This window comes from Gymnoscopelus microlampas (assembly GCF_963454915.1).
Source record: "Gymnoscopelus microlampas genome assembly, chromosome: 13".
Classification (NCBI taxonomy): Eukaryota; Metazoa; Chordata; class Actinopteri; order Myctophiformes; family Myctophidae; genus Gymnoscopelus; species Gymnoscopelus microlampas.
The window spans coordinates 4,005,663-4,023,113 of record NC_139950.1 but is presented as its reverse complement, the minus strand read 5'-3'; the positions used below and the strand labels follow the sequence as shown (position 1 = coordinate 4,023,113).

The following is a 17,451-nucleotide window of genomic DNA, read 5'->3' as shown; positions in this document are numbered from 1 at the left end:
TGTCGTTTTTTTTTTAAACAAAATTCACATTGCACAATGAAAATGGACAAAATGGCATATTTCATCTGATATACTAAAAAATTAAGCTACTGCTCAACGAGACCCACACAGTAAAAAACTTTCCTCGATCAATTGCTCTTGTTTGTCTCAAACGGCATCAAACCTTTTTTTTAAATGTATCCACAGCCAAACACAAAGCATTATGAAAGTATTGCATTCCTTTATTTCTTTATTCAACAATGTAAATATGTCTATTTCTGTTTGATTGTCATTTTAGAACAAACTTCTGTGACAAAACATGGTCATTATATAACAAAAATCAAGTGTACAAACGGCCGTTCAAAGCTGTTAAAGCAAAAACAAAAAAACACATAATACTGCATAGTTCTGAAACATAACTTATAAAAATATCATCCTTCAATACCAGTCAATCAAGTCATAGTTACATACACAGGTCCTTCAGAATAAAAGTCACAACCGCCTTGACAAACCAAAGAATCCATTTGATTCGACAGCAAAGCAAACGTTCGTTTTAAAGGAGCACGTCGCCCATTTTCAACCATATCTTCATATAATCGGTAGGCATGACATGATCATCGGTAGGCAGGTTGGAAATTTCAAAACAAGATTACAAACTTTTATTTATTTATTTTGTATTCATTCAAGAAAAATGCCATTAACTTTCCAGTAAGAGAATTGGCCTGTAGGTTCTATTAGCTTGGAATCCCCCGTCGATGATGTCACCGGTAGGCAGGTTTCTGAACTGTCAACACAGCCCACCAATGAGACACAGAGTGAGTAGACAGAAATGGTGCCATCTAATAATGAGCATTAGTGAGGACCAGTTATATGAAGATAAGGTTGGAAATGGGTGAAGTGCTCCTTTAATTTAACTTTAAGTTCATTCCATCAACATTATTATAAACATCCAGACAATCACATGAAAAGTACCGTTCCAGTTCCCACAGGAACTCCACTCCGTGGTTTTAGACAGACAGGAAAATGTACTGTTAAGGCACAATGTGACTTTGGTCCAATAAACATCCACGTTTGTTCGTCTTTGTTCGTCTTTGTTCGTCTTTGTTTGTTTCTTTGTTTCTTTGTGTGTTTGTTTGTAGCAGTGATGGGAGGGGGTCAGACTTGGTTTAACCCGAGTTATACCCGTACTTGGTTCTGCGCACTGAAGAAAACAGCCGATCTACAAGTTCACAAAGTGCTGCGCTTTGCTCAGAACATGTCACATTCTGACGCTTGTAGATTGGCTATTTTCAGTGCGAGACACCGGCGTGCAATGAAGTACAATTCAGGCATTAGACAGGTCTATTGCCGAAAATATTATTTGTTTTGCACGGATACCTTTTTTCATGTATACTATTTATTAACTAAATGTCAAAATCCCAGCAACTGTTTTGTTTCAAGTGCATTCAAAATGAATACACCGTACTCGGTTAAAAAGTTAATTCTAAACATGAGGAAATTTGGCTATGTTATTTTTTGTACTTATTTCTATGAGCAGTGGCGTCCTGTCACTGTTGAAATAATATAGAAGCAACACAAGTGGTTCATTTATTCTCTAGCTCATGAAGATATGTAACAAAAACTGAAAAACATCAGTGCTTTTTGCCAAGTGACACCGTCATTCTACAGAGTACAACAGGCTCTATGCACAGCAGCCACACTGTAAATAAATCGCTCCTCTTCCTTACTTACTTCACAGGTGTTACCAATGATACTATTGAAGGCTCTGTTCCATTTAGTGTAGCACAGTGGTTCTCAAACTTCTTCATTTCAAGGAGTGTACAAATTCCATTTGTACACTTTCAGAGTCACACACCCATAAGGGGGGCATTTGGAACCCCCTCAAGGAACCATGAGGGTCCATGGACCACACTTTGAGACCCACTGGTGTAGCAGAGTGTTTCCAGTGAGCCAACATGCAACAATATCAGCACCCTGCCTCTGTTTGACCAGAATGGAACGGAGCTTTCATTTGTATCATTGGTAACGCCTGTGAAGTAAGTCATTTCCAATATGGCTGCTGTGCAAAGAGCCTATAAAGGCACAAAACAGATCCGTAGCAGCGTCCCTTAACTCTCTGGCCTGTATCCTAAAATAACAACCCTGATTATAAAAGAGAGAAAAAAAGGCAAGATGAAAACTTATGATCATAAGCGTACGATGCAAATGGATTGAAACAGCCTCTCAGTTCAGTGGCCGAAGCGGATCAGATGACACGGCAAACGTCACGCGGAACAGAGGCTATAATTTGACCTCAAAGCTCAATTTGAATGCAGCTACACCAAATCTCCTCCCCCCAAAACAGCAGATCTGCACACAAGGCAACACGTTGTGAGCTTGCAGATCTGCAATTCTTTGGCGAACGTTCCCACCAGAATAGGGATGCTGGGGTTCAAGTGGTTAAATTGTACAAAAGTAACACTTGTCCTGGGATTTGGGTTTTCTTTTCTCTGACCCCAGCGTGTCTGCATGCATCGTAAAACTGGGCCTTGTGTTTGTTCGATGGCGTTTGATCTTTGGTGCTGGTGGTTCTGATGAGGTGATAGAGTTTATATCCGGGCATCTAGTACGGATGCATCCCGAGCATCTCCCTAGAGCATTGGTTCTCAAAGTGGGGTCTGGGGACCCCCAGGGGTACTTGAGGGGGTTCCAGGGGGTCCCCAGATAAGTGATGGACAGGAACCAAATGGACCCTTATAGGTCTGTAACTCTGAGAGTGTACACATTTGTACACTCTCAGAGTTACATTAATATTGATGATTTTACAATGTGAATTGGGGTCCCAGAGATAGAAATGCCATTAAATGGGGGTCTGAAGCCCTAATGCATGTCAAACTGGGGGTCCTTGAAATTAAAATGGTTGAGAATCACTGCTAGAGAGCCGTAAAAACCTACTCTTATGGGGGTCCCTGGCTTATCTTTTCAAGTGGGGGTCCGCGGGCTAATAAGTGTCAATTTGGGGGTCCTTGACATGAAAAAGTTTGAGAACCACTGCCCTAGAGAGGTTCTCGGTGCACATCCCACTGGGAGGAGACCCCCTGGCAGACCCAAGGACCAGATGGGGGGGGGATTTATATCTCCATGCTGGTCTTGGAACGCCCGGGACCGCCCTGCGAATGCTATCAATGCACTGAATGGGACAAGCGAACTTCGCAAACGTTCGGCACGGCAACTCGCTCGCTTTAGCACGCTCGGCCAGTTTGCTTGAGACTGCGCGCCTCCGTCACGGTCCAAAAAGAAGGAGAAAAAAAGAGATTATACGAGTCGGTAGGTCAGTATCTCCTAATAGGCTCTATGCACAGCAGCCATATTATCACTTCCTTCACAGGTGTTACCAATGATACTAATTAAGGCTCTGTTCCATTTAGTGTAGCACAGTGGTTTCCACGACCCCCATAACTCTGAGTGTGTACAAATGGAACCAAATGGACCCGTTAACACCTGTAAGGGGCCATTTGGAAGCCCATGAGGGTCCCTGGACCCCATCTTTAGACCCACTGGTGTAACAGAGTGTTTCCAGTGAGCCAACATGCACAATATCAGCACCCTGACTCTGTTTGACCAGAATGGAACAGAGCCTTCATTAGTATCATTGGTAACACCTGGGTCTTTGGTTGTGGTGTGGTGATGGAGTTTGGGTCTTTGGCTGTGGTCATGTGATGGTGGTGCTACAGAACAACAGAAGCTTAAAGGTGCGGCGCTGCTCTATGACATATAATGGTGGTCGATTGTGCTTCAACATATTTGGCACATTACAGAACAACATGAACCATATGATGGAGTTACAAGTATGAAGAGAGAGAGAGAGAGAGAGAGAGAGAGAGAGAGGCCAAGCTTCAATACTCAAACTTCCATCCTTGCATCCTTCACTTGCGTCGTTTCCTTGCGCCTATTAGCCCAGCCTCTGATGAGGAAGCGAGGAGGAAAGGCGAGGACGGAGGAACCGCTTCAATGAATGGGAACGCTCCTCTCTCAGTCAGTTTGAAGTGAAGTTAAGAGTGTTGGAATTTGGCCAAAGAAACAGAGAGACAAAGAGAGAGACAGAGACAGAGAGAGAGATAGAGAGAGAGAGAGAGAGAGAGAGAGAGAGAGAGAGAGAGAGAGAGACAGGCAGAGACTGAGAGAGAGACATACAGAGACTCTGGGGATTGTGTCTCATGTCGCGATGAAGGTGTCCTCCTCTTCACCTGGGTATGGGAGGAAGGGGAGGGGCTCCTCTCTCCTTTTTACCAGAACCTGGAAACGAGAACACAGATTAATGAGTTTCCTCGATTCATTTGCTTTGATTCAATTTATTCAAATTGATTCAATTTCAAGGACCTCCCAGTTTGATAAGCAGGAAGCAACGAAACCCCCATTCCATTTCAAAAGTATCAATACTGCACTGTAAAAAATACTCTGTTACAAGTAAACATCCGGAATTCAAAATGTACTTGGGTAAAAGTACACAAGTATTGGTATCAAAATGTACTTAAAGTACCAAAAGTAGAAAGTACCGGTACTCTTTTCACATTTTTCAACATTTTTTTTTTTTGTTGAAAAAGCAGATCTACAAGCTCACAATGCGTCGCATCGCGACGCATTGTGAGCTTGTAGAACGGCTATTTTCAAATGGCCGAAATGTTTAAAGGGCTGAAGTGGTTTTGTAATTATAATCAAAATCTACAAAGTAACTAGTAACTAAAGTTTTCAAATAATTGCAGTGGGGGTAAAAGTACACTATCTGCCTTTGAGATGTAGTGGAGTAGGAGTAAAAGTACAGAAAATTGGAAATACTCCAGGAAAGTAAAAAATACCTCAAAATTGTACTTGAGCACATGTACTTAGATACTTTACACCACTGACACTTTGACACTAAAGCAGGGGGAGCCGGAGATCGAAACCGCGAACCTCCACCTCCAAGACGGCCGATCTACCCCCCGAGTCACTGCCGACCTGTATGTATGCGTGTGTGTGTGTCTGTGTGTGTGTGTGTGTGTGTGTGTGTGTGTGTGCGCGTGTGTGTGTGTGTGTGTGTGTGTGTGTGTGTGTGTGTGTGTGTGTGTGTGTGTGTGTGTGTGTGTGTGTGTGTGTGTGTGTGTGTGTGTGTGTGTGTGTGTGTGTGTGTGTGTGTGTGTGTGTGTGTGTGTGCGCGCATGTGTGTGTGTGTGTGTGTGTGTGTGTGTGTGTGTGTGTGTGTGTGTGTGTGTGTGTGTGTGTGTGTGTGTGTGTGTGTGTGTGTGTGTGTGTGCGTGCGTGCGTGCGTGCGTGCGTGCGTGCGTGCGTGCGTGCGTGCGTGCGCGTGCGTGCGTGTGTGTGTGTACCTCGTCCCCCATCACTCTTGCCGGCGGCCATCTTGCTGGGGTAGGTCTTCTGACAGGAGACGTAGGGGTCGGGGGGAGGCAGGTCCGACAGCGGGTGGAACGTGAATCGACTCTCCCACTCATCTGGAACGACACACAAACACATTGAACGACAGTGCCATCACAAACGCCTACCGCGGCCCAAAATGATATGTATTTGGCCGCGGACCCCCACCTGAAAATGTTGTGCCAGGGACCCCCCAGACGCAAAGATTTGAGTTACAAATGTTCGCTTAAAAAACATATATATTCAAAATGTTACACACATTTTCACGATTTAAAAAAAATAGCAGATCTACAAGCTCATAGCGCGGCACCGAATGCCGCACTATTAGCTTGTAGATCTGCTATTTTTGAATGGCCAAAGTACAGAAGGTTAAAGTGGTTAAAATTATTGTGATGCTATATTAACACACTTAGCTGAAGGCCCCCTGGAACCCCCCCAAGGACCCCTGGGGGTCCCCGTACCCCACTTTGAGAACCAATGTACTAGGGCATTCACAAATACAGATTTTTTGTATTCGACTTCGAATTCGAATAGCCGAATATATCTTTTTCTTTTTCATCCAATAAAAACGAGCATGTCTCATTAAACCGCTGTGTTGCAAGCCTCGAAAATAACCAGCGGGTAAAGGGTTAACTAATGTAGGGTGGGACAAAAGGCGGGGTTGGTGAAATAGCAGTCATCGATTGGCTATGAGAGGCCGTTAAACAAGGCAGCTCTGAGTTCTGATTGGACTAAACCCTGAGCAGCCTTTTTCCGGGTTGACATACAAAACTGACAATGCCTCGCAGATGGACGCGTTGTGAGCTTGTAGATCTGCTATTTTCGAAACAACACCCCTCCCACGACTGGGCATAGGCACAAGCATGACTGCAGCTGTTGGCTGAAGTGAAACGTAGCGACTCGGCTCTATTCACAGCAGCCATATTATGAAGACATTCACAGGTGTTACCAATGATACTAATGAAGGCTCTGTTCCATTCTGGTCAAACAGAGTCAGGGTGCTGATATTGTGCATGTTGGCTCACTGGAAACACTCTGTTACACCAGTGGGTCTACAGTTGGGGTCCAGGGACCCTCATGGGCTTGCAAATGGCCCCTTACAGGTGTGTAACTCTGACAGTGTACAAATGGAACCAAATGGACCCGTAAGGGTCCATTTGGTTCCATTTGTACACTGTCAGAGTTATGGGGGTCGTGGAAACCACTGTGCTAGACTAAATGGAACAGAGCCTTCATTAGTATCATTGGTAACACCTGTGAAAGAAGTGATAATATGGCTGCTGTGCATAGATTTAATTCATTCAGTTTATTTAACTTGGAATAACTCAGAAAATGATAGTTCAAGCCTATCCTATTATGTTAAACAACAACCACAGTATATGTCCATCCTTTGGTCGCTACAAGGCTAAGATGCGTCATGATAACATGCTCTAACAGCAGGCTATGAAATACACGATCAACTTCACACCATCACGACCTGTTTGTTATCAATAATGCCTCACGCTTGCACCTTTGTTTGATAAGCATATAATAAGATAAAGTTGAACTAGATAAAGTGCTCCATGGAGCACAGGTCCCCCGCCAGGTCAGGTAGGTTATTGTGGGCCAGCAATGTTCGGAATTCACCAAATCAGGATGGAACATGAAAAATCGGACGGATCGGTCTGGATCACTTGACTATAGAGATAATATGTACCGGTTTGCGCGATGTTTGGACACAATTTGTAGGAGTAGCCTAATATAAAAATGTATTGTTTTGCAAAAATCGGCCTCCTGGTGGCGCTATAACAGAGCAATGTTAACCCATTGAGACCTGAAGCCGATTCTACATGTCTCCTAAATCTCAACAGTATTCTGAAAAACGTATGTTTCTATATCAGTGGTGCTCAATCTTTTTCATGTCAAGGACCCCCAAAATGATATGTATTTGGCCGCCGACCCCATCAAAATATTTTGTTCCAGGGACCCCCAGAAGCAAAGATTTGAGTTAAAAATGTTCGCTTTAAAAATATATATATTCAAAGATTTGCACACATTTTCACGATTTTTCAAGAGTGCCGCGCTACGAGCTTGTAGATCTGCTATTTTTGAATAGCCCAAAGTGTAAAATAATGCTTTTTAGCTCAAATCTAAAAGGGTGGCATTTGTTTGTCAACGTAGTGCGAATGTGCGTGCAAAGTTTCACCGCAATCAACAACAATCAACCATGAATGGTTGAATGGAGAACTACCAACACCAGAGCTCACAGCTGCATGTCTGCTGTAGATATATTGCCACTGCTTTATAAAAAGAAACAAAAAAAACATAAGAATCAAAAGCTATATCAGCGAATATTTTTGATGTGCAGTGTCGAATAGTGGTTTTGATATTTGAATATTCGACTATTCTGTGAAACCCCTAATGCCTACAGTAACACTCACAATAGGCTCTATGCACAGCAGCCATATTATCACTTCCTTCACAGGTGTTACCAATGATGCCAATGAAGGCTCTGTTCCATTTAGTGTAGCACAGTGGTTTCCACGACCCCCATAACTCTGAGAGTGTACAAATGGAACCAAATGGACCCGTAAGGCGCCATTTGGAAGCCCATGAGGGTCCCTGGACCCCAACTGTAGACCCACTGGTGTAACAGAGTGTTTCCAGTGAGCCAACATGCACAATATCAGCACCCTGACTCTGTTTGACCAGAATGGAACAGAGCCTTCATTAGTATTCATTAGTATTCATTGGTAACACCTGTGAATGTCTTCATAATATGGCTGCTGTGAATAGAGCCTATAGCAAATGACACTGATCCCCCTCACATTCGAAGCCAAGTTTTATGTCCTTTGTCTCTCTCTCCCGACGGAAAGAGGTCATTGCAATGACATTGCGATGACCTACAATACAGACAGAGACACCAGTGGCTGAGTGTGACAACCTGGTTATTGACCACGCCAACATTAAATCGTTTCCGCAACCGTGAGAAGTCCATGTTTACTGTTGTTTCAGTTAGGATATTTGTGCTAATAATGCAGATGAAACTGTGTTTGAGCAGAGGTTGATATGTTTGAATGTTGTGGGCATCAATTAACTCTCTGTTGCTCTTAGTCAGAAGCAGTGGTGGAAAAAGTACTCACAATGTTTGACTTGAGTAAAAGTTGCAATACCATAATATGAAAATACTCTGTTACAAGATGTTACTTGAGTAAAAGTACAAAAGTATTGGCATCAAAATATACGTACCAAAAGTAAATAGCCTATGTATAAAATAGGGCTGAAGTGTTTAATGTATGTTTTATAATATAAAAATGGATATCTGCAAAGTAACTAAAGTTTTCAAATAACTGTAGTGGAGTAAAAGTGCAATATTTGCGTCTGAAATGCAGTGGAGTAGAAGTAAAGTATTGGAAATACTCCAGTAAAGTAAAAAAATACCTCAAAATTGTAGTAAATGTACATAGCCACTTATTAGACTGACAGGAACTTGATATCCAAAGTGTTCCTCTGCTCAAAAAAAGGCCCATGAGCAGTTTTCTAAGTCAAATGTGGTTAGGTAAAGGGGGGTATAAGTGGCTTCAGAAATCAGGGGGAGGGGTACTGAAGAACCTCTGTACTGACTAGGGGTGTGGGAAAAAATAGATTCGTACTCAAATCACGATTTTAATGTTGGGCGATTCAGAATCGATTCTCATTTTCCAAAAATCGATTATTATTATAATTTTTTTGAGCGGTGCCAACCACTCCTACATTTGACCGTGTGTGTGTGTGTGTCTGTCTGTCCGTCCGTATGTTTGCGGACGGCCTCAACATGTTTGTGTCTGGCCTCAACAGCTGGAGCTGATTGCGACACAAAGATGATGTTGTCTTGGATTTACCTTTGTGTGTTTACATTATAATCAGGGAACGCATCTGTGTCACTTTTAGATTTCTTTAGGCTATTCAAAAATAGCTCGTAGCACGGCACCGAGTGCCGCGCTACGATCTTGTAGATCTGCTATTTTTGTAAAATCGTGAAAATTTGTGCAAATATTTGAATTTATATATATTTTTCAAAGCGTTAGGATTTAGAAAACATTTTTTTAATCGGCCTCAGGTCTTAACCTTTACAATTATATGTACTCTGCTTTCATGCCGGCAGACTGGAGTAGATCCTGAAATCCTATGTTTTGAATCGAGAATCGGTTTGAATCGAGAATCGTTTGTTTTGAAAAAAATCTGAAAAAATCTGAATCGTGACCCCATGAATCGGAATCGAATCGTGAGATAGCAGACGGTTCACAGCCCTAGTACTGACCTGCTGGGTGATGGTGCGAGTTCTGAAACCCGTTGCCCATGGGCGCCGGAGGGGGAGGGGGGAACCCCCCGCCGCCTCCACCCATCCCGGGCCTGTCGCCCATGGGCGGGGGAGGGGGAGGGAAGCCGCCCCCACCCCCCATGGGTGGGGGAGGGGGAGGGAACCCGCCCCCACCCATCCCGGGCCGGTCGGGGGGCAGAGGGGGTCTTCCGCCTCCGGGGGGGCCGCGGGGGGGCTCCGGGCCCGCCGGGCGGCCGATGGGAGAGGGTGCCCGCGCCGACCTCACGCTGGCCCCGCCCCCTGGACGGCCTGTGGGGGGAGGGGGAGGGAGTGGTCCTGGGGGGGAGGAGACAGGTCACATCGTCATCATCTTTACAGATTTATTTTGGGGCTTTTATGCCTTTATGGACAGGACAGTAGGCTGACAGGAAATGGGGAGTGACATGTAGCAAAGGACGTCACGATTCACGGGACTCGAACCCGCCTAGGTACCTGGACCCCTACGCCAGCGGTGCAGGCCATCATCATCATCAATACAAAGCACTAAGGGCCCTATCTTGCACGCTGCCTTACCCCTTACGCCTAAACTTTTTTTGGCAGTTTTTACTATTTTGAAAATCATTTTTAAAATAGCCGATCTACATCGACACGTTGTGTAGGCTACTTGTAGATCAGCTATTTGAACTTATGACTAAATATCATACGATTTTAGTCAACTTAAATCGATGGCGCCGCAATGCCCGATTTGTACTCCGCTGTGTGCCGAAAATAGCAGCTCTACAAGCTCACAACGTGTCGCGTGAGCCTGTAGATCAGCTATTTCCAGAGCCGCCCAGCATAGCCCAGTATAGCCCAGTATAGTGTAGCACAGCCCAGTCTAGCCCAGTATAGTCTAGCACAGCCCAGTCTAGCCCAGTACAGTCTAGCACAGCCCAGTCTAGCCCAGTATAGTCTAGCACAGCCCAGTCTAGCTCAGTATAGTCTAGCACAGCCCAGTCTAGCCCAGGGTTAAGTGCTAGCAGACCAACTATTGTGCCTATTGAGTCTTTGTGTGCTAATAAATTAATGAATTGATTAATTAATGAATTGATATTATCATCAGCTATCTTTCATTCCAATCACTACAATTGAGTGTCGCTTACCAGTCCGTGATGTTGATTGGTTCCTTCCCAGAGGGGGCGGTCTCTCATTGGGTGGGGGAGGGAGGGGTCCAGTTCGACCGGGTGAGGGGGCTGGAGAACTGTTAGGAAAAGTAAAAATCACACCCAGTATGAAGTGAGCGGTGCTATTTATGAGTTATTAATTTCATCATGCGTCTCGCTAGCCAATCACACTGGAGTATTTCTCAGTGAGATCGCTAATTTGACATTTTTTTCTTAAAACTAGAGTGATTGCATACACACTTGTGGCTTCTACAGGAGCATATTGCATCATTTAACAACCAGGATCCTGGTGGTAAGTCTATATTGGTTTGTTACGACACAGTAGCTGATGAAATCCCCTGTGGTGGGATGGAATGTGAGGGTTACTTTCAGAATCTGACTGTTATACGCTCTATAAACGCCTTATCAGACGACGTCACACCGATAAGAACCAGTATGCGCGCGAGCCGTAACCAAATGAACCCCACCGCGCAATGTTAAAGTGGTCACTGCGCTCACGTGTAAAAAATGCATTCCATCAAACTTTCAGATGCCGTTTTCCCCCCACTGTGGAGTAAGAATGCTTAGGATTCTTACTGTCATCCCTCGCTCTTTAAATATATAATCTTTGTAGATTTTGATTATTATTACAAAACATACATTAACCACTTCAGCCCTATGTACATTTCGGCCATTTGAAAATAGCCGATCTACAAGCTCACAATGCGTCGCGATGCGACGCATTGTGAGCTTGTAGATCTGCTATTTTCAAAAGATTTGTATACATTTGAAAACTTGAAATGGGACATTCTGCGTAATGAGTACTTTCTGCTTTTGGTACTTTAAGTACATTTTGATACATGTTGTACTTTTACTCAAGTACATTTTTAATTCCGGACTGGAGAGTATTTTTACATTGCAGTATACTTTTCTTAAGTAAAACATTTGAGTACTTTTCCCACCACTGTCTAATAGGCTCTATGCACAGCAGCCATATTGGAAAGAAATTGGGCCTCCTCTTACTCCCTTCACAGGTGTTACCAATGATACTAATTAAGGCTCTGTCCCATTCTGGTCAAACGGAAACTGTGCTGACATTGTGCATGTTGGCTCACTGGAAACACTTGAGGGGGTTCCAAATGGCCCCTTGCGGGTGTGTAACTCTGAGAGTGTACAAATGGAACCAAATGGACCCGTCCATTTGGTTCCATTTGTACACTCTCAGAGTTATGGGGTTCCTAGAAATTAAAAGGTTTGAGAACCACTGTGCTACACGAAATGGAACAGAGCCTTCATTAGTATCATTGGTAACACCTGTGAAGGAAGTAAGGACAAGGTCCAATATGGTTGCTGTGAATAGAGCCCATAGCTGACCTACAACCTAGGCTATTTTTCTACAAATGTTCGCCCCCACAGAACAGGGATTCCGCGTGAAAACAACAACGTTACCTGTTGAGCGACATGTTCCTCTGGGGCAGGCGGGGGGTCCCGTGGTCGTCGCCGCCGCCCGCCGCCGGGGGCGCGGGCGGAAGGCTGGGGGGTCCCGGGCGACCCGGGGGGAGGGGCGGCCCGCCGGGCGAGGAGCGAGAGGAGAGGGAAGAGGAGGAGGAGGGTTTGGAGTTGAAAGACGGAGGGGGAGGCGGGGGTCCGTCACGAGGCATGGAGGGACGGTGGCCGCCGACGCCCCCGCCCCCCATCATCATGGGGGCCGGGGGCGGCGGGGGCCGGTCGTCCGGGAGCGGCGGTCTCCCCGAGGGCAGGGGGGGCCGAGAGGAGGAGGAGAGAGAGGAGGTGGGGGTGTTGTTGGAGGGGGGAGGGGGCGGAGGGAGGCCGGCCGCGCCGGGCCGCGGCGGCGGCCCCCCAGACGAGAAGGAGGCGGCTCCCCCCGGTGGGGGAGGGAGGGGTCCGTGCCTCCCCGGAGGCAGGCTGGGAGGTCCGCCAGGGGGTCCTGGAAAGCAAGGTTTTTAGAGTTAGAAGGTGCAGTAAGTGATTCAAAGATTTGCACACATTTTCACGACTTTTCAAAATTGGCAGATCTACAAGCTATGAGCTTGTAGATCTGCTATTTTGGAATAGCCAAATAAATCTTAACGCATTGTGTGCCAGAGGTTTATTAAAAATATTATAAGTTCAGTGCCTGCATATCTTCCATCCACTTACGTTGATATGTTTCGTGCTGTAGAAGCCCCGACGAGGACGTGCATGTAAACAAAGCGTGCGTGCGAGACGGCGGAGGGTCCCGACTAACGCCTGGAACAATAATATTTCTAACACGATCCTCCATTGCAGAGTGATCGCCGATCGAAAACGGCTCACTTCCACCACGTTAAAAAGAAATGGAGATATTAAGCTTTTAGTCAAGGAGTTAACATTGGAGCGGCCGACCGGAAGGATTTTTGACATGGATCCACAGCCGGCCTCTCCTTCTCAGAGACTCCTTGGATGATCCCAAAGGGCCCCATGTATAATAAATGGGCCAAAAAAATGGTCCGGACCGTTTATGGCCCACGACGCATGGATTCTCAAAAAAGGGGCCGGACTGTTTATGGCACTCAATGTGTTAAAATGACACAGATGCGTTCCCAGTCTGAATGGGTCAATAAACAGAAAATACATCTTCAGGTGGGTTGCCAATTTCTTTTATTTTGAGTGTTCTAGTTCCACTTTTGTCTGCTCATTCCTTTGTGTCATCACTTCCAACAACATCACTTGTTTATCCTGTCTCCTGTGAGTTCTCTCTCCTGATTGGATAACATTGGTATCCTGACATAAGATATTAAATAACCTTGAAAATGAGAGTCAGACACAACCGCCCCGTTTTTTCTTTTTATATAGCTATTTGTTGACGACACGCTCTATTGATGAATTGAATACACAGGACCACAATAGAAACAAGTCTCCAGGACTTTTTTTTGTGTTATCCTTTTAGCCCTAAACTAACCAAAGCCTTTAAATAAATAAATAAACTGAACTAGCAAAGTCGCTTTAAGCCATTAAGACCTGAGGCCGTTTCTAAAAATGTTTTCTAAATCCGTTTTTTTTAAACATAAAAAATATAAATATATAAAATATATAACAAATACATAAAAAATATAAAAAATATTAAAAAACAAAAATATCTCAAAATATGTTGTTCCAGGGACCCCCAGAAGCAAAGATTCATAGCGCGGCACTCGGTGCCGCGCTATGAATCTTGTAGATCTGCTATTTTTGAATAGCCCAAAGAAATCTTAAAATGACACACAGCTGCGTTCCCGGTCTGAATGGGTTAAAATGAAATCAAAACGAATCTTGAACATAAAGGCAAAAAAACAAACAATCCAAATGAATACAATGTGAAAACAAAAAGAAATAAAATAAAAAATAATTATAATAACCTTGTCCTGAAGTGGCGCCGGGCCTCGGCCCCCCGGGGAAGGGGGGCGGCGGGGGCCCCCCGCGAGACCCCTGGGACCCGGGTCGAGGGGTGCTGGGGACCGGAGGAGGGGGGGGGCCGCCCGGGGTGTCCGACCGTCCGAACGAGGGGGTGGAGCGGCTCTTGGGGAGGTCCGGGCCCCCGCCGCGAGGAATGGGAGGAGCCCCTCCGAACCGAGGGGGGCCGGCGGGGGGGAGTGCGCTGGACTGGGCGCCGAAGGGCCGAGGGCCAGCGGAGCGGGCCCCTGGGGGCAGCATGGGGCCCCGGGCGGGGGCCGAGTCTGGTGGAGAAGAGAGGGACCCTCAATATAACAGTGATTCTAAAAATTCAAAGAAATTTCCCAATTCCCCCGGAAACTATATTTTTTGACCAATAGGCTCTATTCACAGCAGCCATATTATGAAGACATTCACAGGTGTTACCAATGACACTAATGAAGGCTCTGTTCCATTCTGGTCAAACAGAGTCAGGGTGCTGATATTGTGCATGTTGGCTCACTGGAAACACTCTGTTACACCAGTGGGTCTACAGTTGGGGTCCAGGGACCCTCATGGGCTTCCAAATGGCCCCTTACATGTGTGTCATACTGAGAGTGTGGGTCCATTTGGTTTCATTTGTACACTCTCAGAGTTGTGGGGGGTCGTGGAAACCACTGTGCTAGACTAAATGGAACAGAGCCTTCATTAGCATCATTGGTAACACCTGTGAATGTTTTCATAATATGGTTGCTGTGGATAGAGCCTATCACAACCCTCGTTTCATTCACGAAGAAAACATCAACGTCATTTCCTTGGCCGGTAATTCCGCCAAATTCCAGTACTTCCGTTTAGAGTCTAAGCGGAAGAGAAATGTGTAAAATGAATCACAACAAACTATCTTCTTGGATGGGCTATTTTTTGCAGAATGTTGGAACGTCAGAAGATAGTTCTTACCGTTGGAGTCTCTGCTCGATCCTGCTGAGCGGAGTTTGGGCATCCCGCCCGCGAACAGACCTCCTAATCCTCCTCCTCCTCCTCCTCCACCACCACCACCACCACCACCACCGCCGCCGCCTCCTCCTCCACCACCACCGCCGCCTCCTCCTCCACCTCCACCTCCACCTTTAGGTTCTGAGGAGAGAGAATAACATCTGTTAAGTTACAGTATACACACCCATCCATCCATCCACTCACTGACTCACTCTGACACCAACTGACTGACTAGTCAATCAGTCAGTCATTCATGGTTATATACATATACTGTGTTGTTAACATTTGTGTTAAATAGCTTTATGATGATTTACAACGAGACACGTTCACTCTGCCAGGTCATCTGTCATATACAGTAACTTGGAACAATAGTTGTACCAAAGACTCTCTACAGCTACAGTTTCCCCAAATAAACTTTTTTTTTTAAATAGAACCAATATTGTAAGATATTAAGGCTATCAATCCGTTATGAATGGATATACAGTATGTGGCTACTGGCTACTACAGTATCCAAGCTAATGTCTAAAGTGGATATGAAGCTGATTTGTGTGTTTTAGACACACAAATAACCTGAATGATGAGGAGTTGCTTTTACGTCGGCAACGCATTCATGACAGATAGAAATGTATATGACATTATACTCGCATGTAAATGGTTTCACCATTGTTTAATGATAAATGATAGAATGATAACAAAATGTAAAAAACGTACTGTCCAGTATGGGTACACTGCGGTCATTGGTCACCGTCTTCTTTAACCTGGCTCCTTTGCTGATGTCACCGAGGAGGGCGTTCCTGCCATGCTGCTCAGAGCGATTCAATGACGGTTTGTTTGTGTTGGCCTGCACACACGCACACACGCACACACGCACACACACACACACACACACACACACACACACACACACACACACACACACACACACACACACACACACACACACACACACACACACACACTTTTAGTTAGCCTCAAACCACTGCCTTAAATCCTCAGACAAGGCTCCCAAAGCCTGTCTCATCACAACGGGCGACCAGGCCTTTGCAGTCCGGGATCCTAGGCTTTGGAACGCTCTACCTGATGACCTATGGCAGTAGTTCTCAAACATTTCCATGCCAAGGACCCCCAAATTGATATATATTTGGCTGCAGACCACCATCTGATTTTTTTTTTTTTTTTTACATTTTCAAAAATAGCAGATGTACAAGCTCGTGCGAGCTTGTAGATCTGCTATTTTTGAGTGGTTAAAATGATTGTGATGCTATGTCAACTACTTTTGCTGGGGACCCCCTGGAACCCCCCCCCCCCCCCCCCCCCCCCCCGGTTAGGTTTTTTCCCCTGATCTTTTGTTGTAGTTGTATCTCTATGATGTTCATCATGCTGCTCTTTTGCCTCGTCACACAGTCTGCAATGACACATTTCACCCACAAGGTGTCTCTGTGTAAAAGGATCAGATTCAGAAGCATGAAACTGAGCCCATGAAACTTTTGTCATGTGACTAGTAATGAAGTCAGCATCCTGCATGAACCCCAAGGAAGGTAAATGTCATTTTCTCTATCCTGCTATACCAGTCGGCAGATTCGTCACACCGGGGTGGTAATCTGCAGACCGGAAAACCATCTGTGTTATTTTTAGATTTATTTCGCTATTCAAAAATAGCAGTTATACAAGTTTATATGAAGTAAATCCATTTACTTTTTTTGCAAATCTTTGAATATATATATATTTTTAAAGCGAACATTTTTAACTCTTGTAACAACTTCTGGGTGTCCCTGGAACAAAATATTTTGAGAAAGGCCAAATACATATCATTTTGGGTGGTCCTTGACATGAAAAAGTTTGAGAACCACTGATATTATAGCAACATACGTTAGAAAAACAGTTAGGATGTAGAAGATATTTGCAGAATCCCCAAGAAGCAAAGAATTCAGTTAAACATATATATATATTCAAAGACTTGCACACATTTTCCAAGATTTTTCCAAAAATAGCAGATCTAAAACTGCTATTTTTGAACGATTTTCGAACGATTGAGACCTTTGTAAAGTACTCGGTCCAGGGAAATAAAATAAGACACATCAAACATTGTTTTCTGCCTTGTTGCTTTTCGACGTGCACACTGTATCATTTGATAGAGGTATCTGAAGAGCACAAAGTATGTTTATGAACGAGCCAAAGTATCACGAGACTGTCCATCATAGCCTGACAACCAAATCTTGTGATATACTACCGAGCTTGAAACGATACCTCCCGCTGTTTAGATGTAAAATAATAACATCG

The 17,451-nt window shown here is 44.8% G+C and overlaps 1 protein-coding gene across 1 annotated transcript in view; it reads right to left on the bottom strand.

Annotated features, from left to right (window-relative positions):
* Positions 1 to 211: 211 nt before the first annotated feature.
* Positions 212 to 17,451, bottom strand: part of LOC311059114 (WAS/WASL-interacting protein family member 1-like) — a 41,304-nt gene continuing 24,064 nt past the window's right edge. The window contains 10 exon segments of the mRNA XM_084076762.1: positions 212 to 4,254; positions 5,322 to 5,444; positions 9,647 to 9,982; positions 10,789 to 10,886; positions 12,238 to 12,358; positions 12,361 to 12,398; positions 12,400 to 12,736; positions 14,166 to 14,483; positions 15,136 to 15,312; positions 15,883 to 16,012. Of these exon segments, the coding sequence (XP_083932888.1) occupies positions 4,202 to 4,254; positions 5,322 to 5,444; positions 9,647 to 9,982; positions 10,789 to 10,886; positions 12,238 to 12,358; positions 12,361 to 12,398; positions 12,400 to 12,736; positions 14,166 to 14,483; positions 15,136 to 15,312; positions 15,883 to 16,012 (1,731 nt within the window). The 3' untranslated portion in view covers positions 212 to 4,201.